At 41.7% G+C, this 26,623-nt stretch overlaps 1 protein-coding gene across 2 annotated transcripts in view; it reads left to right on the top strand.

Annotated features, from left to right (window-relative positions):
• LOC139275064 (NSFL1 cofactor p47-like) overlaps positions 1 to 26,623 on the top strand; it is an 85,755-nt gene that overhangs the window by 40,231 nt on the left and 18,901 nt on the right. Inside the window, exons 2-8 of one of the 2 annotated variants that reach the window (XM_070892017.1) lie at positions 4,109 to 4,212; positions 11,624 to 11,701; positions 14,113 to 14,278; positions 16,182 to 16,274; positions 24,730 to 24,839; positions 25,450 to 25,587; positions 26,311 to 26,469. In XM_070892017.1, coding sequence (XP_070748118.1) covers positions 4,109 to 4,212; positions 11,624 to 11,701; positions 14,113 to 14,278; positions 16,182 to 16,274; positions 24,730 to 24,839; positions 25,450 to 25,587; positions 26,311 to 26,469 — 848 coding nt within the window. Of the gene's footprint in view, positions 1 to 4,108; positions 4,213 to 11,620; positions 11,702 to 14,112; positions 14,279 to 16,181; positions 16,275 to 24,729; positions 24,840 to 25,449; positions 25,588 to 26,310; positions 26,470 to 26,623 lie in introns of both variants that reach the window. The other variant, XM_070892009.1, reaches the window with a different exon arrangement.

Below are 26,623 nucleotides of genomic sequence, written 5' to 3'. Positions count from 1 at the left end.
CCTCCCTACTCTCCTCTCTCCCACCCCCCAGCCTCCCCATTGATTTAAAGGGCAGCATCTCTCTCTCTCTCTCCTCTCTCTCCTCCTCCTCCTCCTCCTCCTCCCCCCCCCCCCCCCCCCCCCCCACCCAACCGATGCCGTGTTCGGTTGCTCTGCTTCGCCCAACCCATTGATATCGAGGCCAGCATCTCTCGCTCTCTCTTCACACACACCACCCCCCCCCCCCACCCAAACGATGCCGCAACTCCCGTTCATTTGCAGCCGCCCCTATCCCAGGCCTCACGCACAGGCCGGCCCGTTGCCTTCCTGGGCCGACTAATGATTAAGATAGGATTTACTTGATTTCTATTAGTATTTTAATTGTTTGAGCTTTTCCTTGCAATGTTTGGTGCTTGGTTGTTTAGTTTCAGGTCCTCTCCGGTTCCCTTCCCTCCCCTATCCCTGGCCTAATGTCCGCCGATGTACTAATCTGCGCCGCTTTCTTAACTGCCCGCAAGGTTTTTCAGAGCTGGCCACATACGCTGACCTAAGTCAATTTGGAGTAAGTTTTAGCTTGCCAAAGTGGCATAAATGGCCAAAACTGGCGTAAAAAAAATCAGACCAAACTGATTTACTCTGGAGCAAGTTTATTGGGGAAAGTGGCATTTTTTAACTTATGCCAGAAAAAACAACTTACTCCAAAAAAATTGGAGCAAGTCATGGCCAAAATTGAGCACTATGAATCTGACTGATACAATGGGAAATCTGCATTGTATCTACTTTCATTTTATTGCTTTTTTTTAGTGCACTGGTATGCCTGTGTGTATGTGTCTTTTTCCCCTCCCTTTAGTTATCTAAAGTCCAAGGGTGTGGATAAAAACAACTTTTATTTGCCCACAGAAGTAGTTTCATCAATGCCAAATAAACACACTAGATGGTAGGCTTTTATAGGAAAGCTCAAACACCCAAAACTTAAAATATTAAACTAACTTACATTTTTCCTCCTTCATCAAACCTCTGCAATACTACTTACTTTTATCACCAGTAAGAGCTCCTGTTCTAATGTCTAAATTTGTGACTTCATCTAGACCTTCCCTCTTTACTCAAATAATTGTACAATTTTTCCAGAGTTTACCTCTAAGCTAACTTTGGTAAAACACATTATTACATTCCCGTCAAAAGCTCACCCTTGAACTTACTGTCCTTTCGAACTACTGCCCAACCTCTAACTTCCCCTTGTCCAACATACTTGAGCATGTCATCATTTCTCACCTATTTTCTATGTTTCTATGTCCTCCCTCTCCCAGAACTGCCATTTGAATCCCTTTAGCCCTGCCCTGTCGACAGCGTCAAGACTGCCTTGGTGAAAGTCACCAATTACATCCTCTGTTCCTATGGTTCTTTATTCTTTCTTGTTCTTCTTAACCTTTTTGCAGCATTGGAACTTCTTACGGACCCGAGACATTGGAATTTCCAATCTGTATTTAGTGATGTTGATTGAGGGATAAATAATGGCCAAGACACCAGGGATAACTCCCCTGCTTTTCTTCAAAATAGTGCTATATGATTTTTTATGTCCATATGAGAAAGCAGACGTCTCATCAGAAAGACGGCATCTCTGACAGTGCAGCATTCCCTCTGCTGCCCTGGAGCATCAGCCTAGATTTTTGTGCTCATGTCTCTGGAGTAGGACTTGAACCCACAACCTTCTGACTTGGAGGTGAGGGTGCTACCCACTGAGCCACAGCTGACACCGAAAACAGCCATAATTTTTGGCCCCAGCTAAAAACTCTGCACCCTTACCTTCGATTGCATTCTCTCTTTGCTTTTTTACTCGGGTTGAACCATACAACTTGCAATCTCAGGATTCTCTTCGACACAGATCTGAGTTTCAAACTCCATATGCTATCCATTACCAAGACTACTTTTCCACCTCCGGAGCATTACCTGCCTCCATCCCTATGATAGTCTCACTGCGACTGAAACACTTAATTCTCCCTTTTCCCACCACCGTCCATAAATTCCCAATTGTCCAACATTCTGCCACCTACATTCTGTGCCGCAGAATCTGCTGTGTAACCCCTTGCCCCCTCTATTGCAGTCACCACTTTTAAATACTTTCTCAAAGCACATCTCTTCAACTAAGCTTTTGGTCACCTCTCCTAAACCTCCTGCAAAGGCTTGGTGCCTGTTTTTTTGACTTTGTGAAGCATCTAGGGACAATCTCTACATTAAAGCTGATTATATAAAACTAAATTGTAATGTTAAACTTCAGCTTTCTTTGATAGAATAGTTACATGAATAGTTTTAGTAGGTCATAAAAACATCTAAAAGTCTTAATTTTGTACACTGGCTGAAACATGGGTTTAGTGAAGGTAATAACTTAATAATGGCTTAATATTTCATCATCTGTGTTAAGGTTTTCTTTCATCTACCTTTATAACTCCAGGGGAAATGCTTCAATGGCAAAATGAGAAATCAGGAACATTCTTCTAAGAAGTTGTACTAATATAAATACTGTGAAGGATCAAGTAAAAGTAAGAAAACACAGCAAAGTTAATATTTATTGTGGAAGAGTTGACTGCAGATTTTTTTCTTTTGTTCCCTTGGTTTGAGTTTTTTGTTATTTCACTTGTCATTGAGTTTTCTAATGTAAATTTGGGATGTCGGAAGCCTAAAAGAAGTCTATATATACTCTGAGATTTACTTTTATCAAATAGTTATTGCACTTTAAATTAGTTGCTTACACGAGAAGCATTTCCAAACATTTCTGGGAAACATAAATCAATATAAATGCAACAGAACTGCGTGGTATTTAACAGAAGGTTAGACATTGTCATACATCTGTGTACATCAAAAGATAAGATTTCCTGATAACACTTAAGCGTTTTATCGAAATGTTTCTGTGACTTCATCTGAAAGTACATTTTTAGAAGAATTACAGGAAAACAGTAGGCTGAACACAAAGGTGACTTCCTGAACTTGGCGGATTTTTAAAGCTGTGACTGCTTTTGCTATCATCGCCTTAGATATAATGTCCTACTAGATCTGATCTTGTGTTTAACAAAAAACCATGGACAGCTCCCTCGCTGAGTGCACATGGAGGTGACCTGCTGCAAAACCTCTACCAATACTGCTGTGTAACTGAAATATACAAGAGTATAGTAAGTCATTTGCCGCCTTGTTTCCCCCTCCCCTCGCCATCATCCCTAGAGGATCTGATCAAATTGTAAATAATGCTCTGTAGGGATCATAAAAATCAATTAGATGATAGGACTAGAAAAAAGGAAAAAATTGCTTAACAAAGTTTAACTGTGCTGTGTTACAAATGTGGCCTGGGATTATTTTAGCCGAAGGATTTACTGCAATTTTTATCTTTAGCATTTTTGAATGACAGAATTTTTTCATCAACTTCAAACATCACAATTTAAAAAAAAATACTGCGTATCAAATGGTTATCCAAAATAGTTCTCCTCACAATGTAAATACAGGTACAACGTCTGGAATCCGGCAACCTCGGGACCGAGACCAGGCTGGTTTTCGACTTTTCCGTATTTTGGACAAAAAAAATCAATACATCTGAAATACGGCAGTCTCGGGACTGAGACCGTGCCGGGTTTCGGATTTTTCCGGATTTCGGACCTCGCTGTTGGCGCTCCTCGCTGCCCACCAATTCTTGCGGCCTCCCCAGTGCTGTGTTTTTTACCAGTTTCCTCGTCGCCCGATGCCGCGCTCTTGGCCGCCTCAAAAATGTCCGGTTTTCGGACAGCTGGATTCAAGAAGATGTACCTGTATTAATTTTTAAACAAATTATCCAAACAGCATTGAACGTAAATGTTTTAGTGATATTAATACCAGCTTATTTTAATGTGTGTGGTTAGAATCAGTTTTTAAAAAGAACTATATGCATCTGAATATAGAGTTTGCTGTTTATCATTTACGGTAGCTTTGGAGAGAGAATTGTTTCAATTTTGTGTGGGCTCTCAATTTAGTATATATTAGAAACCTGAAAACATAACTTTTTAGGTATATTCTATCTAATGATTTCAGCAAAATCTATTTGTTTAAAGGCTAACAGATTTTGAAGTACCTTTCTGGATAATAATTTTTGTCTTGTTTTGTTATGTAGCTAGCTCTGGCTAGTTTTTATGAGGATGGGGGTGACGATCAACCGGTTCATCAAGATGCACCAGTGTTTAGCAATACTACTAATTTCAGACCTGCGGTTCATAGGTAAGAAATATCAGAAATATTTTGAGATATACCCAGCTTCCTTTAAAACTTCCGTGTTGTAAATTTTAGTTCAGCAACTTTTGCAGTCCTTCAGTTGGTTTGGGTTTTCTAACTTTTATTGCAACAGTCTGATCTGTTCCTACATTTATATTTACAAGCCCACATTAGGTGGTCCAAACAACACATTCTCATTCTGAAAAAGGAAACTATCCAGTTTTGAATGGTACCTAGCTGTAAGTAATATTTTTGTTGACTCTAGATAAAGGATGATAACTTTGAAAAAAAATGGCCTAAGCACCAGTTTGGTAGCAGTCACTGCATTACTAAACATACTTATCAATAGCACTTTAGACCACTTTTTTGCCGTGTTTTGTAAAGGGGTTATCTGTCTATTCAAACCTGTCAATTTTGTGAGACATTCATCCTCACGGTTATGTTGTTAATACCTTTTAAAAAAAAAATGCCCTGCAATTGGATGAATCACATTGCTGAAACATAATATTGCAATTTGGGTTGGAAAAAGCTAAAAATGCCTCCTACCATTACATTATAACCTATCGTAGATGTTGATGGTAGTTATGGCTACATGTGTGACCTGGACAATCTCTTTGTCCCAGATGAATAAAGGTGCTTTCAGATGAACAGTATAAAATAGAGGATTAAAAATGGGAAGTGGAGCCATATAGTAAAATATGTTTTTTTAATGCATGTTCATTAAAATCATATAGTAGTTTTCTAATTGAAGTAAGAAGCTTGTTCAATTTATACTTAAATTGCTTTTGAATATAGTATTCTGGGGTAGTATGAAAAACATAGACACACACCATGTTTACAAAAGTACCAACTTTAAAAATCTTGGGAGGCTCTAACAAGACGCAAAATAGATTTTGCCCGGGCACGGCGAAAAAATCGTCCGCTGCAGAATTGGGCACTATTTATGCAGGGCACGCCCGATTCATTGCCTTGCATGTCGCCCCCTTAGCGCCCCGGAAGTTAACTTGCCCTGCGCAGGCGATCTCAGCGCCTGGCGATGACAACGACAGCTTGCACTGTCGAGTTTCAGTCAAGAACCGGATGCGCTAGCACTATTTAAAGGCGCCATCTTGGAATGTTTTTTGTTGGCCATTACCTATTTCTCGTTTGCAACTTTTAGTGATTGTGGCTGCTGGACCGATCTCGGCGACTTCTTGCTAGACCATTGTTCTGACTTCTACCTTTTCCTCTGTGTTACTCACGATACTTTCGACGTTGTACTATTTCTATCCCTTCATGGGGTTTGTGCGGGCAGTCAACCGGCTGCTCTGACTTCACCGTCAGAGGATGCTTCGACGAAGACAATGGAGCCAGTAATTGCAGAGAAAGAGGGAGGGAGAGAAAAAAGCTACGACTAAGAGATGGAATAGCATTGGGAGAGGCCCATAGAGTGAGGCACAGAGTGATTGAAAGAGACAGGCACAGATTGGGAGAAGCACATGAAGATGTTGCCAGAGGAAGAAGGCACCACAGGGGTGGCAACAGAAGAGCTTACTCTCCCAGGGTAATCCGTCAGCAGTTTTCCTACATCAATTTCACTGAAGAGCAGTGCGAAGGCTGTGTTTCAGAAAGGACATGGTCACAGAGCTCTGCCATCTGCTGCAACGGGACCTCGAGCCTCAGACCAGAGTGAGGACGGCTCTCTGACAGTCAAGGTCACAATCGCTCTCAATTTCTATGCCAGTGGATCTTTCCAGGGAGCAACAGGAGACATCTCCAACATCTCCCAATTTGGCGAGGTCACAAATGCTCTGTACAGAATGAGGAGGGACCACATCTCCTTCCCCATGACCAGAGAAGCAGCTCAAGTGTGCATGTGGCTTTGCCAGGATAGCGGGCTTCTCCATAGTGTAGGCTGCCATTGACTGCACCCACATCATACCGCAGCATAATCCAGGGATATTCCGCAATCGCAAAGGCTACCACTCACTAAATGTACAATTCGCGAGTGACCCCACACGCAGAATAATGACGGTAAGTGCCTGCTATCCTGGCAGCAGCACGATGACTTCATCCTGTGCCAGACTGCTGTGCCAGCTCTGTTCCAGTCCCCAAATGAAGCCCCCGGCTAGCTGCTCGGAGACGAGGGCTATCCACTATGCACCTGGCTCATGACTCCTCTCTGCAACCCCAACACTCCTGGCCAGCCCTCGTACAATGTGAGCCATGCCGCCACCAGGAACATCATTGAGCAGACCGTCGGAGTGCTCAAGCAATGGTTCTGCTGACTTGACCACTCGGGACGAGTCCTGCAGTACTCACCTGAGCGGGTGTCCCTATTCGCCATCGTCTGTTGCATGCTGCACAACCTGACCATCATGAGCGCACAGCCATTGCCACCTGGCATAGCCGTGCCACCTCAGGAGGAGGGCGAGCAGGAGCAGCAACAGCCACGACGGAGGAGGCAGTGACTCCATCACGATCCTCTAAGAGAGGTCCCCGACCATCTCATCAGAGCTCGTTTCCACTGATTTCCATCCCATTTCCCAGTTCCTCTGGTCATGCCCATCACCACATCAATTTTTCCTTCTGTACCAAATCCCCAGCACTGAAATGAGAGACAACAGCAAACATTGAACACTTCAATCACTATTTATCAAAAAGCAATAAAATTTATAACTGTCTTTACTTATCACCCTTGTGCATTTCCTTATAGACCTTTTTTTGTCCACCTATTCTACTACTTCTCCGCAGTGTCTTCCCTCTGGCTGCAGCATGGCTGGTGGAAGGCTGCTGTGTGTCAGGGCCAAAGACTATAGATGGCCTTGTAGGATGCCCTCGACCAGCTCTGGGCCTGGAAGGCCCGCCTTCAGACTGCACCACCTCAGGCTGGGTGGCAGCAGTCTGGAGTAGCTGGGTGACAGGCAATGATAAGTGCAATGGCGGAATGGCAATGGTGGGATCAAGAAAGCTGTCATCCTGAGAGAGGACAGCAGGTTCCTGCTCCACTGACCCACTGCCACTCCCTCAGGGCAGCACCTCAGCATCCCCACCAATCTACTGGAGTCCACTGTAGCCAAATCATTTCTCAACTTAGCAAAATTAGCTTTTCCCCAATTTGGGGCTTTTATTCTAGATCTATCTTTGTCCTTATCCATAACTAACTTGAATCTGACTAATACCCCTTCAGCTGCCCAGCTTCATTCCCCAAAACTAAACCTAAACCCAAAACCGTCCCCTCTTGTGTTCGGCTTGTTACATACTGACTAAAAAAGTTCTCTTGAATGCATTTTAAGAATTCCACACCCTCTATACCCTTCACACTATATTTGTCCCAATCAATATTAGAATAGTTAAAATCCCCTACTATTACTGCCCTATGGTTTTTGGACTTCACAGCAATTTGCCGACATATTTGCTCCTCTATCTCCCTCCCACAGTTTGGGGGTCTATAATACATGCCCAGCAGTGTGATCGCCCCTTTTTTATTTTTCAATTCGACCCATATGTCCTCATCGCTGTAATAGTTTCTTTAATCAATATCGCGACCTCCCCCTTTTTTTGCCCCCCCTCTCAGTCTTGTCTAAAAATCCTGTAACCAGGAATATTGATCTGCCAAACCTGTGCCTCTTTCAGCCATGTCTCTGTAATGGCTATAATGTCATACTCCTAAGTGTCTACCTGTGCTCTTAGCTCATCCGCCTTATTCACTATACGCCTTGCATTAAAGTATATACCATTTAGCACAGGAAGACCTCCTTGATTACTACTTACAGATTCACATCCTAAATTCTTGCTATCCAATTTCTGCTTTACTTCCTTCCTTATTGAATTTGTTCTCAGGTTCCCATCCTCCTGCTATGCTAGTTTAAACTCTCCCCAACAGCACTAGCAAAACTCCACGCAAGGATATTGGTCCCAGGGCTGCTGAGGTGCAACCCGTCCGGTTTGTACAGGTCCCATCTCCCCAGAAGCAGTCCCAATGCCTCAAGAATTTAAAGACCTCCCTCCTACACCAATTCTTCATCCTCTCTATCCTTCTATTCTTGTGCTCATTAGCACATGGCACCGGTAGTAACCCGGAGATTACTGCCTTTGAGGTCCTACCCTTTAATTTTCTTCCTAGCTCCCTAAATTCTGCCTGTAGGACCTCATCCCTCTTTCTACCTATGTCATTGGTCCCGATATGGACCATGAACTCTAGCTGTTTACCTTCTCCCCCCACCCCCCCCCCCCCCCCCCAGAATGCCCTGTGTCCGCTCTGTGACATCCTTGACCCTGGCACCAGAGAGGCACCATACCATTCTGGAGTCACATCTGTGGTCGCAGAAACGCCTCTCTGTTCCCCTAACAATAGAATCACCTATCATAGAAACATAGAAAATAGGTGCAGGAGCAGGCCATTCGGCCCTTCGAGCCTGCACTGCCATTCAATATGATCATGGCTGATCATTCAACCTCAGTACACCACCCAGCCTTCTTTCCATACCCCCTGATCCCTTTAGCCGTAAAGGCCACATCTAACTCCCTTTTGAATATGTCCAACGAACTGGACTCAACAACTTTCTGTGGCAGAGAATTCCACAGGTTCACAATTCTCTGGGTGAAAAAGTTTCTCCTCATCTTGGTCCTATATGACTTACCCCTTATCTTTAGACGTGCCCCCTGGTTCTGGACTTCCCCAACATCGGGAACATTCTTCCTGCATCTAACCTGTCCAGTCCCGTCAGAATTTTATACGTTTCTATGAGATCCCCTCTCATAAATTCCAGTGAGTATAAGCCTAGCCGATCCAGTCTTTCCTCATATGTCAGTCCTGCCATCCCGGGAATCAGTCTGGTGAACCTTCGCTGCACTCCCTCAATAGCAAGCACGTCCTTCCTCAGATTAGGAGACCAAAACTGCACACAATACTCAAGGTGTGGTCTCACCAAGGCCCTATACAACTGCAGTAAGACCTCACTGCTCCTATACACAAATCCCCTCGCTATGAAGACCAGCATGCCATTTGCTTTCTTTGCTGCCTGCTGTACCTGCATGCCTACCTTCAGTGACTGATGTACCATGACACCCAGGTCTCGTTGCACCTCCCCTTTTACTAATCTATCATCATTCAGATAATCTGCCTTCCTGTTTTTGCCACCAAAGTGGATAAGCTCACATTTATCAACATTATACTGCATCTGCCATGCATTTGTCCATTCACCTAACCTGTCCAAGTCTCCCTGCTGCCTCATAGCATCCTCCTCGCAGCTCGCACTGCCACCAAGCTTAGTGTCATCTGCAAACTTGGAGATATTACATTCAATTCCTTTGTCTAAATCATTAATGTATATTGTAAATAGCTGGGGTCCCAGCACTGAACCCTGCGGCACCCCCTTGTCACTGCCTGCCATTCTGAAAAGGACTCCTTTATTCCCACTCTTGCTTCCTGTCTGCCAACCATTTCTCTATCCACGTCAATATATTACCCCCAATACCACGTGCCTTAATTCTACACACTAATCTCTTGTGTGGGACCTTGTCAAAAGCTTTTTGAAAGTCCAAATACACCACATCTACTGGTTCTCCCTTATCCACTCCACTAGTTACATCCTCAAAAAAACTCTAGAAGATTTGTCAAGCATGATCACTAGAGCTCTTTTAATCTTCGTCCCTCCCCCCTGTGCAGCTGAGCCACCCGTGGTGCCTTGGAATTGACTCTTTGCCGCACTCCCCAGAGGCAGCATCGCCCTCACCGGTGCTCAGAAGTGAATATCGGTTTGAAAGTGAGAAGGACTCATGGGGGGATTCCTGCACTACCTGCCTAGCGTTCTTACTCCGTATGGTGGTCACCCATTTCCCCTCTGCCTGCATGTTTTTAAGCTGCGGGGTGACCACCTCCTGAAATGTGCTATTCACATAGCTCTCAGCCTCGCGGATGCACCGTATTGACTCCAGCAGCCACTCAAGCTCCGAAACGCGGTGCTCAAGTAGTTGAAGCTGGAGACACCTCCTGCACACATGGTTGTCTAGGCCGTGCGAAGCGTCCAGGACTTCCACATGCCGCAGGATGTGCACTCCACAGGACTGAGCTGCCCTGCCATCCCTCTAATGAAACTTATCTAATTAAAAGAAAAAGAGAGATATTTACCAATCAAACAGCCAACCACTTACCCGCCTGGACGAGAGCTGTGAGATCCTCGTCCGAATTGAACTCCCAACTGACCTACGGACCTCCCGAACTCACGGACCTCCCGTACTCTCGGACCCCTCTCACTTCCCGAACTCACAAAAATGAATCTTGTTATTAAAAGGGTACTTGCGCTGTTAAGTACCAACCTTAAATTTCTGCAGGAAGTTTAATTGGTAATTACTGCACAAATGCATCAATGTCTTGAAACACATGGTGAAGTTGATGGCAAGCTGCCATTTTCGCGAGGCTAACAGCAATTTTTGGCAATTCACAACTCACTGGGTATCTCTTCCTCCCCACAATTTGCTGGACAATTTACACACTAATAACCGTGTGCACATTAAATCTCAGTGAAGACAAAAGCTTGGGGAAATTCAAGGACCATCCTGATTGGGACCTCTGTATGCTGAATTATCTTGCTTATCTTAGATTTTTAACCTTTTGATTACTCGAGAGAGTTTAGCAGTATTTGTTTTAAGTAGCTGGGTAAACGTGTGCATTCTTGATGTAAAATGTTTTGTTTCTTGATCTATGCAGGTTGTTTCCAAGTATCAGTTTTGCTACTTAAACAGTCAGCAATGGTTGTTGGATGTATTTTTTCATCCTCTCCATCTTAATTGCTTCATTCAATAGTTCAGTATTGTCATTAATAGAAGTGCCAACACCTTAAGCTGTAGGTGACCTGATGGTTTCAACAGCACTTTTCTTCTATGCAAGATATGAACCTGAGGGTTAATTTATATTTGTGTCATTAAAGGACAGTTAATAAATATCTAGCAGAGGGTTGGACTGCATATGTATGGGAGCGAGTCATGGAGCTAAAATCTGAGAGGGGTTTGGATGATGTCCAAAACTGCAAGAATTCCTCCCACTTCAAAAAAATCAAATAGATTTTATATTCCCTAATGCTTCAAGTGACATTTTTTATTCCATTTTTTGGTGTATGTGGTCAGTGTTTGTTGATGTCTTCCTTATCCCTGATATTATCTGAAGAGATTATCATAATATGTCAATAACTACATTGTAGTAACGTGTAGTGCACACTGCTCATGTGCTACTTAATCAATTGTACATTATCACTTGACAAACTTGCAGTGATTCTTCAATAATGGACTTAATTGGTAAAATGAGTTTAAAAATTGAGTTATACTGATTTAATGGGATTTACTTTAAGTATGAGCTGGAAATTTAAATCAGTGATTGTTTTAAATCTTTTATCACAGTGAACTAAACAATAGATACTTATTTTCCCTCTTCCAGCAGTGGTACTTCCAGAATATCCTCCTTGAAAGACCTGAAGAAGGATGAACAAAGTAGCAGTACGACTGATGAGGGTCAACGGTAAGGGTTTTTGACATTTCTGGCAGATTGGAACCTGTTCTACATGGTGACAGCACAGAATAATCTTGAGTGCCAAATAAGTAATGCTGCTGTGGGTAATCTGACTTCATCCTGAAATAGAGGTTGTGCACCATTTTCCTTAAGGTCAACCAACTGTTGGATTTCTAGAATCAGTCTGAGGGGTTGATCTCCAGAGATCTAATTAATAGAATTGAATATAATAAAACTCAATTGAATTTGTATTCAATTTTTTGCTTGCAAAGGTCCACAGTAGCTACAAGTACTGTTTCACAAAACAAGGCAGAGTTATGACCAACACTGTTCTCACCAAGTCTAGGTTTCACAGATTGGGTGCATTGTGAAAATACCAGATATACCAAAACCATGACTTGTCTCTATGAATCAGTGCCAAAATATCTCTCCTTATCCCATGACTGTGAATGAGGTCTGAGAACATAGCACAGACCATGCTGACACAGGCCACACAGACTATCGGGTCCCTAGCCTGCCCATAATCCATGAAGTACCATCCAGAATAGTCACAATAACAATCCATTACTTTTCCTTCAGCCAAAGTTACAGAACACACTGCAAACCTCACCATTATGGTCACAAACAAAACTAGCTGTGAGCCTGCACCACCCATACTAAGCCTTATTTAGAATCATAGAATGGTTTCAGCAAGGAATAAGGCCATTTGGCCCTTCGAACCCACATGCAAATCATTAATATATACATCATTAAAAGCAGTGGTCTTAGAACTGACCCCTGGGGAACACCACTGTATACCTTCCTCCTGAAAAACAACCGTTCATCACTATTCTGATTCCTGTCACTTAGCCAATTTCGTATCCAGGCTGCCACTGTCCCTTTTATTCCATGGGCTTCAATTTTGCTGGCAAGCCTATTATGTGACACTTTGTCGAACGCCTTTTGGCAATCTGTGTATACCACATCAACTGTATTACCCTCATCAACCCTCTGTTACCTCATCACAAAACTCAATCAAGTTGGTTGAACACGATTTGCCTTTAACGAATCAGTGTTGGCTTTCCTTAATTACGCCATACCTATCCAAGTGATTGTTAATGTTGTTCCTGATTACTGTTTCTAAAAGCTTCCCCACTACCGAGGTTAAACTGACTGGCTTGTAGTTGCTGGGTTTACCTTTATTCCCTTTTTTGCACAATGATGTAACATTTGCAATTCTCCAGTCCTCTGGCACCACCCCCGTATCTATTGAGGGTTGGAATATTATGGCCAGTACTTCCGCAATTTCCGCACTCTATTCCCTCAGCATCCTAGGATGCATTCTATCCGCTCCTGGTGATTTATCTACTTTAAGTACAGCCAGCCTTTCTAATACCTCTTCCTCATCAGTTTTTATCCTATCCAGTATCTCCATTACCTCCTCCTTCACTGTCTATGGCAGCATCCTCTTCCTTGGTGAAGACAGATGCAAAGTACTCATTTAGTACCTCAACCATACCCTCTGCCCCATGCATAGGTCTCTTTTTTGGTCCCTAATCAGCCCCACCCCTCTTCTTACTACCCTTTTACTATTTATATGCCTATAGAAGACTTTTGGATTACCTTTTATGTTGGCTGCCATTCTGTTCTCATACTCTCTCTTTGCCCCTCTTATTTTCTTTTTCACTTTTCCTCTGAACTTTCTATATTTAGCCTGATTCTCAGATGTATTTGCAACCTGACATCTGGCATACATGCTTTTTTTCTGCTTCTTTATAAATTTCTGTGCAACGGAAATGTATTTAGTCAATGTAAAGGATCTCATAGCAGTGTTCAAAAAAGAGCAGGGACTTCTCCCAGCATCCTGACCAACATTCCTCCCTCGACCAACACTACCCAAGTCAGATTAACTGGTCATTTATTCATTTGCTGTTTGTGAGACCTTGCTGGGTTCAAATTTGCTGCTCCATTAACCTACATCGTAATACTGTCTACATTTTAAAGGTAATTCACTAGTTGTAAAGCACTTTATGGCATCCTCAGGACATAAGGCACTATATAAATACAAGTTATTTATCTATTTTCCTCTTTCTTTATTACTTGTATGGTTCAGCTGCATACCAGGCAATGCATTTACCCACTGAAGCATTGTTGGAGCTATTTAAGTACATTTCATTGTTTGTGTTTTGTAGGATACATCAAGCCCTTAGGTCAGTAATAGAATTGGACTTGCAAGCAGTGAAACATCTAATTTTTCCCTGATGCATTGTTTCATGGAAGAGTACTCTGTGATGGTAATGTGTGTCAAAGAGATGTGTACTTTCTCTACGCTTGGAGAGCAAGAGCAAATGTAATGATAATGTTCATTTGTTAATGTGCCTTATGCTATTTTTGTTAAAGTAAAGCACTGGATTTCACTCACTGTATATTAATTTTTTAAGCTTTTATGCAGGTGGTTCTGAACACAGTGGCCAGGAGATTGTTGGACCTCCAAAGAAAAAGAATCTAAATGAAATTGTGGATGATCTTTTTAAAGGAGCTAAGGAACATGGGGCAGTTCCAGTGGATCACTGGACAGGAGGTGTAGGAGAGGCAAACAGAGCAGTGGTAAGAGAATGTAGGAATGTCTACAGAAGCATTGTGAATTCAGCGGTCTCAAAATAGTGTTACTTTTTTGCTGTTTTGAAAAGTTACAGTGCTGCATTTTTTTTAAAGTCGGAAAAGTAAATTTGTAATAAAATAAAGGCATAGAGCCATGATTATCTGCCATAATTATGGGGACCTTTCCTGGTGGATCATAGAAACTGGCACATAACCAAGTCTCCAAAATCTGGTTTTAAACATAGCACAGAAACATACATGGGGCGGGGGGGAGGAGGAGGAGGAGGAGGGTTCTTGAAGGGTTCTTGCAAAAGTTTGTTCATAAAATAATTTATTAATTTTACCGCTTGATTGATTGGTTCCCAAATCCAAACAATGTTTTTTTTTGACAAGTGAAACCTGTGATTTGCATTTATAAAGTACCTTTAATATCCCAGAACACTTCATGATGAGTTACTACTGTTAGGGAAGGCAATCAAAGAAAGAGGTTCTGAAGAGGCATTTGAAACTGGGAGATATGTAGCAAGTTGGAAGAATTTAGGAAAGGAATTCTGGAGTGCAGGTATATGATTACTGAAGGTTCTGCCATCAATGGTGGATTGGAGGGACAGTGTATCCACAGCAGGGTCAGTCGGCAGAACGGGAATTGCAAGTAGAAATGCAAGGCTGGAGCAGATTGTGCAGATGTGCGAGGCTATGGAGGAATCTGTGAATAAATACAAGGATTTTAAAACGAATGTGTTGGGATGGGGAGCCAGGGGAGGGAGGTTGAGTAGGACAACGGTCTTAGTTGGCTAGGACTTACTACATGCTATTGCATGAGTTGTTTGCAAAGCCTGCCCTCAGTCCCATAATATTAAAATCCAGGAGTGTGACATTTTTGAGAAGAATCTCACTGTTCCTGCTAAACGTTACCACTGAATATTTACATTACCATGTATGCCTAAATAAGTCACCATTTTAAAAAGTACTTCCTGACAATTTGACATTGTAACGCACTATAGAAATGTTGTTTCTGCACTGTCTCTATCTGCCATTTTAAAAAGACAAGATAACTCATTTTGGCAGTGTTCCGTCACCTGAACAGCTGATTTGTTATCTTCATGGGTGCTCAGTCTTCGGGATGTCAGCCTGATTATAGCTAAAGTGTTTTCACTTGATAATTTCAGGGACAAGATGATTAGATCAGGTGAAAACAACCTTGGGAGCGAGTTTTTAATCTCTCGGTGACTGATTTAAACTTGTGTGTCAGAGCTAAATTGAAAGTGATACAATGGAGGACACAGGACACCAGGTACCAAACTTGTTTAAACTGAACATTTAGAATATGGCATTTAAATAATCCAAAATAATAAGGAAGGGAGGAGTGAATGAGAGAAGTGAAGATGGGCAAAACCAAAATGAGGTTCTTTTAATATTTGTTTTGTAAGGTTAATAGGTTTAAAAGGTAATAAAGCTACAAGTGAGTGAGTTTCTTGGTGTTAGCACCATATGTGAGCTAAAGAAAATAGCCAATCCACAAACCAGGGACGCCTGGAAGTGCCAAGATATTAAGTTCCTCACCTTTGCCCCTATAAAATAAATATCATAATAGTTACTTTTATATATAATGCTTGGTGCTTCTTACTTTAATTTTTATTCTGTCATCATTTGGCAATGAGTTCTGATAATGTAGAAGCTTTATTTCACATAATAACTTCACACTGAACCTGGTGCCTCACCTTTCAAAATGTTTGCTCCACATGAGACCTTTGGGATTGAGAGATCTGCTCAATATGATACGATAAATGTAGTGTGCTGTAGTTGCCTTCTGGGTAAAGTCTTTTAATGTTCCATTACTTTGTATGAATACACAACAACACTGATAAATGTGTTGTATTTATTGTAAGGTTTGTGATTTATTTTATAGCCATTTGCTGGTGGTGGATACCGACTGGGTGCATCATCGCAAGAACTATCTGAATATGTTTCACAAAATAAAAAACAGGATTCTAGCTTGGATGTAAGTTGTGAGAACTGAAGGCTGGAAAAAAAAGTCGTAAGGCTTGTCTACAGCAAAGCTGTTTTTTATTCCTTGAAACTGCTTGCACCTGTTGTTTTTCCCCCATTCGAGGAATCTGCCTGCAAATTTTATGTCGACATTCACTGAAGAATGTTACATTTGTTATATTTACTTTGTCTGAATCTGGCTGGATATCCATCTCTATTACCTAGCATTACAGCTGCTACTACTATGTGAACAATATCTTACTTACAGTGGGCAACACTACTCCTATTTGAGCTCTTTATCAACAGGTGATACAGTACAACGTGTAACTTGCACCGGGGCATGGAATGAAGGTTATGGTCAGATTTGTCAGAACAGAGAAATTGAATTTTGCTGCTCGAAATTGTGTTTTCCCCATTTCTCACCTGAAGAAGTGGAATTATAAATAAGGGAAAAGTAGATTTTTTTTTTAAATTCATTCATGGGATGTGAGCATCACTTCATTTATTATCCATCCCTAATTGCCCTTGAGAAAGTGGTGGTGAGCCACCACCTTGAACCACTGCAGTCCGTGTGGTGAGGGTACATCCAGAGTGCTGTTAGGTAGGGAGTTCCAGGATTTTGACAATGAAGGAACGGCAGTATATTTCTATGTCAGGGTGATGTGTTACTTGGAGGTAGTGGTGTTCCCATGTGCCTACTGCCCTTGTCCTTCTAGGTGGTAGAGGTCCAAGATTTGAGAGGTGCTGTCAAAGAAGCCTTGGTGAGTTGCTACAGTGTAAATGATACACACTGCAGCCACATTGCTTTGGTGGTGGAGGGAGTGAATGTTTAAAATGGTGGAGGGAGTGCTGATCAAGTGGTCTGCTTTGTCCTGGATGGTGTTTCGTTTCTTGTTGCAGCTGCACCCATCCAGGCAAATGGAGAGTATTCGATCACACTCCTGACTTGTGCCTTGCAGGTGGTGGAAAGACTGCGGAGTCATGAGGAGAGTTACGCGCCACAGAATACCCATCCTCTGACCTATTTTAACCACAATATTTATGTGGCTGGTTCAGTTATGTTTCTGGTCAATGGTGACCCCCAGGATGTTAGTGCAGGATTCAACAATGGTAATGCCATTGAATGGTATGGGGAGGTGATAAGACTCTTGTTGGAAATGGTCATTGCCCGTCACTTGTATGGCACGAATGTTACTTGCCACTGATTAGCCCAAGTCTGGATGTTGTCCAGGTCTTGCTACATGTGGATTCCCTCGGGCTAGTTCATTAACTGAGGAATTACAAATTGAACTGAACATTGCAGTCATCAGCGAACATCTTCACTTCTGACGTTATGATTGAGGGAAGGTCATTGATGAAGCAGCTGAAGATGGTTGGGTCTAAGACACTGCCCTGAGGAACTCATGCAGTGATGTCCTAGGGCTGAGCTGATTGGTCTCCATCAAGTACAACCATCTTGCTTTATGCTAGATCTGGAGCACAAGTCTTCAGCACTACAACCAGATGTTGGCAGGACCCATAACTTTTGCCGTATCCAGTGCACTCAGTCGGTTCTTGATATCACGTAGTGAATTGAATAGGCTGAAGATAACTAGGAAACTAACTTTGTTAAAGCATAACAGCAAAAATAGAAATAGTACAAAAACACACAAAAATGTTAAATGAAAAAACGGTGTTGTTTAATAGTGCCAGGAAAAATCATCAATTCCATAGGTAGTGAGCAATCCTGCAAAACAACTGAATATACATTCAGTTTCTGTGTTATTGGGACACATAGACATTTTAAAATCTTAATCCATATAATCCAAGACATTTTATTTGTAAAACATTTGGAGAGGAGTTGGAAATTCAGGTAGAAAAAGGTCACCATTTTCCTTCTATTTTTTGAAAAAGCAGAAATAGTGGTTACATTTTGGGCCTTTTCTGCCGTTATCCTAGACACTGGTTTATGTGAGCTCCTTCCTCAAAGCCTTGAATACCTTTATTGGCCCTGATATCTGGATAGGTCTTGGTAGCATGCCCGGAATAACAAATAGAAAACCTTTCTTTATTGGATCTATTCATCACCTCCATAGAATTTTGCTCACGTCTTAAAAAAAGTAGGTGAGCATGGCAATATAAGATCTTGTTTCATACTTTATCAAGTGATTTTATTGAACAATGGTTGAAGAAGCAAATAAACAGTAATGTGATGCAAATATTTAGATAGGTACTATATCGTTAAAATGAAAATAAATGTTTACAATCTCTGCACTGGACTATTTTATAGTTAATCTTTACATTTGCAGTTATTATAGCTGTAGCCTTACCGGCTGCAGAAGCTTCAATCTGAATCAACAACTTGAACAGTCCCTGCTCTTAGATACTTAATCAGTAGTTATGGGTTTGAATGCCTTTTGACTAAATTCAACAGTAACTGCAAGCCATACCCATAACTGAGCAAATCGGTGTGCTTTTGTTTGAATGTGGCTGGCTCCTCCTCCAGTGCTATTTGCTCAAAGACCAAACTGAACAAAAGTGTTCACAACCTTGTATCTGGGGATATGATTTTTGAATGCAGCTGATTTTTAAACTGTTTTACTATTATAACTGCATTAAAGGAATCATTACCATGTATAAACTAGATAAATTGCTTCACAAGGCTGTTATCTTTGCTAATGAATGGCCCAGATTCTACTGTAATCTATCGGCAAGGCTATCGGCACTTGCCCTTATTACAGGGTAAATCTGACAGCAACCTCTCGTGTCCGCACATGCTCAGTTAAACGCAGAAATCCAGAAGTTTCTGTCAGAGATACCCTGCTCTTCTACGGGATGCGCTGTTGCAGTTCTCCCCGATAGACTCGGCATTAAAATCACTGTAATGGCGTCAACTTGGGGTACTTGCCCACTAGTTCTGCATGCAACACAGCTGAAAAAGTTAGAGCTAATGTAGTCAGCAGTAAGTGAGTTTTTAAATGTGTAATAAATGATCATTACTGCTATACAGCCTCTCAACCTGAAAAATTAATTTTACAAATGTGGAGGAGTCTCATTACCTCAGAAGAAAATTATTGTTGCAGATTTTTGTTAATTTTTTTTAACTTTTTTTGCTTGCCTCTTTTATCTCCCTTGGGGCCAGAAACTCGGCACCGTAACGATCAACTTAGCTCCATTTTTTGGAGCTAAAAGTTTTTTTTTGAAGCTAAATAAATTTAAGGCCATTTTGCTAGTTTTGCCAGTGGTGTAATGCTGTCCTTAAAATAAATAAATAAGGGCCGATTTTTTTTTTGAGAACTGTTTTTGTAATGTCATTCGGGGTCAAACCCAACGATAACACCATTTTTGCGAGTTTCCCCAATAAGGATATTTTTAAGGACATTGTTAAATACCATTTTTACAAAGCTTGTCCTACCTAATCAAGTCTAATCGAAATCGGCGTTAACGGGGCCACCTTGGGAAACAGAGCTAAAAGTTAAAGTTTTTGGAGAGAACAAAACCTATATTTTATATAAAAACTACTTTAAAATATTTACAGCATATCCCACAAATGTATATCCAGCATTCTAGATAGTTGCTGCTCTTTATTGAGTGGGAGTAACGGTATAACCAATATACAAAGGTCATTCAAAAATAATAACACACAATTGAAAGTTTCGGAGACGGAATGTGAACAGTTCAGTGGTGGCCGAAATTTCTGCCATCCATAATCGGGTCAGTGGGAATCCTTCCAACTCGGGGTTTTGTGAATCCCTCCTGTTTAATTCAGGCTACTATAACTGTTATTAGTTTAAGCAGCTGGGGCAAAATGCAAACAGAAAATGCAATTTGTTAAGATTGCCGAGAGCCCCGTCTTTTTGTGAACAAACTCGCCAAGTTGCAATTGAGCCTCCTGTTTCATTGAATAACGTTACCCTGGAAACCTAAATGCTTCAAGTGTTGGGCATGTGCAGAACGGGTGTTATTTTTAAGGCAAAAAAATTTAGCTCCGTCCTTAAAAACGGTAATTTAAGGCTATGCCAAACTTTTGGCAAAACTTAGGCCTTACTTTTTTGGCGTTATTTCGGCCTAGAAAAACGGCCGTTAATTGGAAATAATGCCAAAAAATGGAGCTATTTTTCAATGTGGTAAGTCTGGCCCATATCCCATCTGTATTTTCCAATCTTTATTTTACTTTCCCCACATCATTTAGAATCATAGAATCATAGAAATTTACAGCATGGAAGGAGGCCATTTTGGCCCATCGTGTCCGCGCCGACCGACAAAGAGCTATCCAGCCTAATCCCACTTTCCAGCTCTTGGTCTGCAGCTTTGTCAGTTATGGCATTTCAAGTGCATATCCAAGTACTTTTTAAATGTGGTGAGTATTTCTGCATCTACCTCCCACCCTTTCAGACAGTGAGTTCTAGACCTCAACCATTCTCTGGGTGAAAAAATTTCCCCTCAAATCCCCTCTAAATCTCCTACCAATTACCTTAAATCTGTGCCCTGGTTGTTGACCCCTCTACTAAGGGAAATAGGTCCTTCCTATCCACTCCATCTAGGCCCCTCATAATTTTATACACCTCAGTCAGGTCTCCCTCAGCCTCCTCTGTTCCAAAGAAAGCAAACCCAGCATATCTAATCTTTCCTCATAGCTAAAATTCTCCGGTCCAGGCAACATTCTCATAAATCTCCTTTGTTCTCCCTCCAGTGCAATCACATCTTTCGTGTAATGTGGTCACCAAAACTGCACGTAGTACTCCAGCTGTGGCCTAACTAGTGTTTTATACAGTTCAAACATAACCTCCCTGCTCTTGTATTCTATGTCTCGGCTAATAAAGGCAAGTATTCTACATGCCTTCTTAACCACCTTATCTACCTGGCCCGCTATCTTCAGGGACATGCACTCCAAGGTCTCTCTGTTCCTCTACACTTCTCAGTGTCCTACCATTTAATGTGTATTCCTTTGCTTTGTTAGCCCTCCCTAATGCATTAGCTCATATTTCTCTGGATTGAATTCCATTTTCCACTGACCATTTCATTGATACCTTCCTGCTGTCTACAGCTTCCTTCTTCATTATCAACCACATTGCCAATTTTTGTATCATCTGCAAACTTCTTAATCATACCCCCTACATTCAAGTGTAAATAAATCATTGATATATACCACAAAAAGCAACGGTCCTAGTACTGAGCCCTGCAGAACCCCACTGGAAGCAGCCTTCCAGTCACAAAAACACCCATCAACCATTACCCTTTGCTCCCTGCCTCTGAGCCAATTTTGGATCCAGCTTGCCACTTTGCCTTGGATCTCATGGGCTTTTACTTTTGTGACCAGTCTGCCATGTGGGATCTTATCAAAAGCCTCACGAAAATCCATATACTCTACATCAAACACACTACCCTCATCGACCCTCCTCGTTACCACTTCAAAAAATTCAATCAAGTTAGTCAGACACGAATACAAAAGCAAAATACTGCGGATGCTGGAATCTGAAATAGAAACAGAAAATGCTGGAAATCTCAGCGGGTCAGGCAGCATTACCATCTCAATTTGGCGCATCATCCCTTTTGTCTCTCAAATCCCTTCTGCCTGCTACCCTATCACAGACCTTCCCTTTGGTTCTTTCCTCCACTCCCTTTTTCGGGACCCCAGCACTTCCTTACGAATCTTACATTTCGAACTTTTGCCAGTTCTGACGAAGGGTCATCGACCTGAAACGTTAACTCTGTTTCTCTTCACAGATGCTGCCTGACCCGCTGAGATTGCCAACATTTTCTGTTTTTACTCGGACACGAACTTCCCTTAACGAATCCATGCTAGCTGTCCTCGATTAAGCCGTGTCTTTCTAAAGGAAGATTTATCCTGTCCCTCAGAAGTCTTCCCACCATTGAGGTTAGGCTGACTGGCCTGTAATTATTCAGTCTATCCCTTTCTCCCTTTTTAAACAAGGTTACCAGTCCTCTGTCACCACACCTGTAGCCAGAGAGGATTAGAAAATTATGGTGAGAACCTCTGCTATTTCCTCTTTTGCTTCTCTTAACAGCCTGGGATACATTTCATCTGGGCCTAGGGATTGATCCACTTTCAAAGCTGCTAAGCCCCTTAATACTTCCTCTCTCACTGTTTATTTCATTTAATATTTCACACTCCTCCCTGATTGCAATGTCTGCACTGCCCCTCTCTTTTGTGAAAACAGACGCAAAGTATTCATTAAGAACCATACCCATGTCTTCCGCCTCCACACACACATTACCTTTAAGGTCTCTAATGGGCCCTACTCTTTCTTTAATTGTCCTCTTGCTCTTAATGTATTTATTAAACATCTTTGGATTTTCCTTGATTTTACATGCCAAAATATTTTCATGCTCTCTGCTTTCTTAATTTCCCTTTTAATTTCACCCCTGCACTTTATACTCCTCTCGAGTTTCTGCAGTATTGAGCCCTCGATATCTGTCATAAGCCTCCCCTTTTTTCTTCATCCTATCTTGTATGCCCCTCGACATCCAGGGGGCTCTAGATTTGTTAGTCCCACCCTTTTTCTTTAAGGGGATATACTAGCTCTGAACCCTCCAGATCTCCTCCTTGAATGACTCCCACTGCTCTGACACTGATTTATCTTCAAGTAGCAGTTTTCAATCCACTTCGACTAAGTCCCATCTCAGCTTGGCAAAATTGGCTTTTCCCCAATTGAGAACTTTTATTTCTGGTCTATCTTTGTCCTTTTCCATAACTACTCTAAATCTAACTGAATTATGATCACAAGCACCACCTGCCCAGCTTCATTCCTAAAACTAAGTCCAGAACTGCCCCCTCTCTTATTGGGCTTGCTACATACTGTTCTTTTTTGTTCTTCAATTCAACCCATATGGCCTCATTTGATGATCCTTCTAACATATCATCCCTCCTCACAGCTGTAATTGTTTTTTTAATCAATACTGCGACCCAACCCCCCCCCCCCCCCCCCCCTCCTTTTCTATCCGCCTCTCTATTCGGTCTGAAAGCCCTGTAACCAGGAATGTTGAGCTGCCATACCTGCCCTTCTTCCAGCCATGTCTCAGTAATAGCTATATCATACTCCCAAGTGTCTATCTGTGCTCTCAGCTCATCTGCCTTATTCCCTAGACTCCTTGCATTGAAGTATTTATACCATTTAGCACTGCCAGACTCCCTTATTGTCTATTTTCTAGCCTTCTGTTTCCTCTGCTTTCTAAATTCACTTTCTACTGTTCAGATTTCCAATTCCAGCTTTGCTTCTCTCCCTTCTGAATCTATTCTCAGGTTCCCATCCCACGACAAGCTATTTTAAACCATCCCCCAACAGCAATAGCCACCCGCCTCCCCCCCTCCCCCAACCCGGCTCTGTTAACGTGCAACCTGTCGTCCAGCTTGTATAGATCCTACCTCCCCCAGAAATGGTCCCAATGCCTTAGGAATCTAAAGCCCTCCCTGCAGCACCATCTCTCCAGCCACGCATTCACCATTTAAATCTAATAATTTATGCTTTATGCTTCCTGGTTTGGACTCTTCATATCTGTGAAGATTCTTCAGTCTGATTGGTTGAAGAGCCTCACTGTTCCTTGGCCTGTCCACAGATTTGACAAATCCCCTGTAGAGGGCACCATGCTGGAACAGACGCCCGATGACTGGAAGTCTCCGTTCTAAAGCCAGTCAAATCTCTGAGCAACTGTTGGTGAGGTGAACAGTGAGTGCCTTTCCCTTGCCACTGACAGCAAAATTCGGGCCAATGTCTTTTGTTGTGTTTTCTCAATGTTTGATTTAGAATTTTAAAAACCTGCTGTATTTATTTTTACGGGAAAGATTTTCTCTTCTGTCTGTTGTGACATACCAGTGGTAGCTGAGAAGGTGAGCAACCTCGTCCAACCTCTGACCCAGCCAGTAGGCAGTGTGTAAAAGTGACCTGAGAATGAGTTCCAACTTTTCTCTCTTTTCCACCCCCAACCCCGCTTTCCCAGCAGAAAGTTTGTAATTTCAGCTGTACAACGATGCAACTGATAATGGGAATTTTCAGCATAGGGAATTACAGGAATGAATGTATGTTTGGTGCTCCCAGCATGTTTCACATTCATTACATAGGATACGGCACAGAAACAGTCCATGCCGGTAATTCCTGAATATTTTTTTTAATTCTACCCCAGACTCTCAATACAGTATAAAGGAATGTCTTTGGTGAATGAACTATAGGAACTGTGAATAATTTAAATGCTTGATCCATTTAAAAGTTAAGCAGCTAAGCATTTTTATTTACAAAGGAATGAGTAGTAAATGGTTTGGTACATTAAGATTGCATTTGGCTGTTGGATTCATGTTTGTTATTAGAGTAGATGCTACTGCAAAAGAAGCCAAAGCTAATCCAAATTATTTTTCTGCTTTTTAAAAAAAAAATTGGACTTGATGGTGAGACTTTCTCATTAATTATGTATTTTATATGCCCGGTGTTCTTTTCCCATTAACTTATGTGACGTATGTATGTGATTCTTGATAGGTTCAGATTTTGCTGAAGCTGTGGAAAAATGGCTTCAGTCTGGATGATGGAGAACTCCGAACCTATACAGACCCTACAAATGCTCTGTTTTTGGAATCCATTAGCAAAGGGTAAGATACTGTTAATACAGTAGTGTTGATGTTTAAAAGGTAATCTAAAATTCTTGAATATTATTTGTAAAAATATTTACTGACGTGTTTCAATTATGTTACTTTGAGACAGGCTAAAACATAAGGCAAAAGCAGACTGAATCTTTAGAGCTTTACTCAGCAGAAATGTGATCTGTGCAATCTGCCTTGTATATGCTATCTGTTTCTTGTCTTCACTGTCTGTATCTTGTACATGCACTTTGTGTCAAGTCTACCCCTCTCCACTATTACATGCTGTCTGTCTCTCCTGTACACAGTAATTCTTGTGACTGTTTTAGTTTCCCTCTCGTTACCTTGTCTCGTACTCTTCCTCCCTACAGTGTGCCTACTGTCACTCCTTTCTATCCTCTCTTTTTCTCCTCTGTCTTCTCCCCATCCTCCCTCTCACCCACTTCCCTTCCCCTCCCCTCTTTCCCTATTCCACTACTTCCACCTTCCCTTGCCCCCTCTAATCCCCCTTAATCATGCATTCCACACTTTCTTTCTTTGCATGTCTGCACCCGCTACGAGGCCTGTTGTTTGAATGGCATTTCAGTTGTGTTGTGTTTTTTGTGTGCATTGTTTCATCCAGAGAGATTCCCGTTGAGCTCCAAAAATTGGTTCATGGAAGTCAAGTAAGTTTGGATATGGAGGATCACAGAAGTGAAGAATATTTAAAGCACAAATTGAAGTTCAAGGCGTTTTCTGGAGATGGACAGAAACTGGGAAGGTAAGATATGAGTATTAGGTGGCTTGTCCATGGTGTAGATTTGACACTTGGAAATGTCCTCAAACCTTAAGTAGATGTTTGCTGGAGTTAAACATTTCTTTTTACAAACTACTCTTCTGTAAGCTAAAAAATCAAGATGTCGACAAACCTACTTAAACTTCTAGTCCTTGAAATTGCATATAAGTTGGCACTTGTAAATAAGGCCTTAAATCTGGAATGTTTCTTAAGATCACAAGATAGTTTGGGGTAAAGAAGGTCCTTTTAAAATTATTGATGTGATCAGCTTTGATCGCCTTGCTGGGCAGTACATTCCAAACATTCTCTGTAAAATTGTTACATTGTTGTGACCTTTCACCTTTTCTGAGCTTTATTCTATGTCCATCCCTTTGCTGTTCTTTGTGCCAGAGAAAACAATTTCTTAGGGTTCAATCCCTAAGAGAAGGGTGACCAATCATCCAGAGTGTCCTACTTGTTTGGTATCTCATAGCTTCTAATAGCTGGCAAAAGGGAGCATTGGTGGAAGTGACAACAGAACATTATCCATTCTCAACAGTAGAATTTGAAATCAGGTTGACCTAGTCATGGGAATTAAAAGTCTCAGTATCTGTAGTGCTTTAAATGCATAGAGTTTTTTTAATATATTGTTTCCCAAGTTGTAGCTAAACCAAGAAATATCTGTACTTTTGGTAGTCATAAATTGTATGCTTTTCTCCCTTTGTATAGCCCTACCCCAACCATAGTTAGCACACCGTCTTCTCCTGAAGAGGAGTTCAAATATTTTGTTAATATTGTGAACATAAAAGATTCTGAGCCAACAACCAACATTCAGATTCGTCTAGCAGACGGGAGTCGTTTGGTGCAGAAATTCAATCAAGCTCATCGGTAAGAAATTATATGGGTCTCACTTTATGATACCATAGTATCCCTTTTCATGTGTTCACACTCCACAAGCATAATAATAGCTGTGATACCTAATCTGTAATTTATTTTAGTGGTAGCACTTTCACTAAGTGGGTTCAAGTCGTCACACTGCAGG

The sequence above is a fragment of the Pristiophorus japonicus genome, chromosome 1, assembly GCF_044704955.1.
Source record: "Pristiophorus japonicus isolate sPriJap1 chromosome 1, sPriJap1.hap1, whole genome shotgun sequence".
Taxonomy (NCBI): Eukaryota; Metazoa; Chordata; class Chondrichthyes; family Pristiophoridae; genus Pristiophorus; species Pristiophorus japonicus.
The sequence above is the reverse complement of the archived record's forward strand: the minus strand, read 5'-3'. Positions and strand labels throughout refer to the sequence as shown.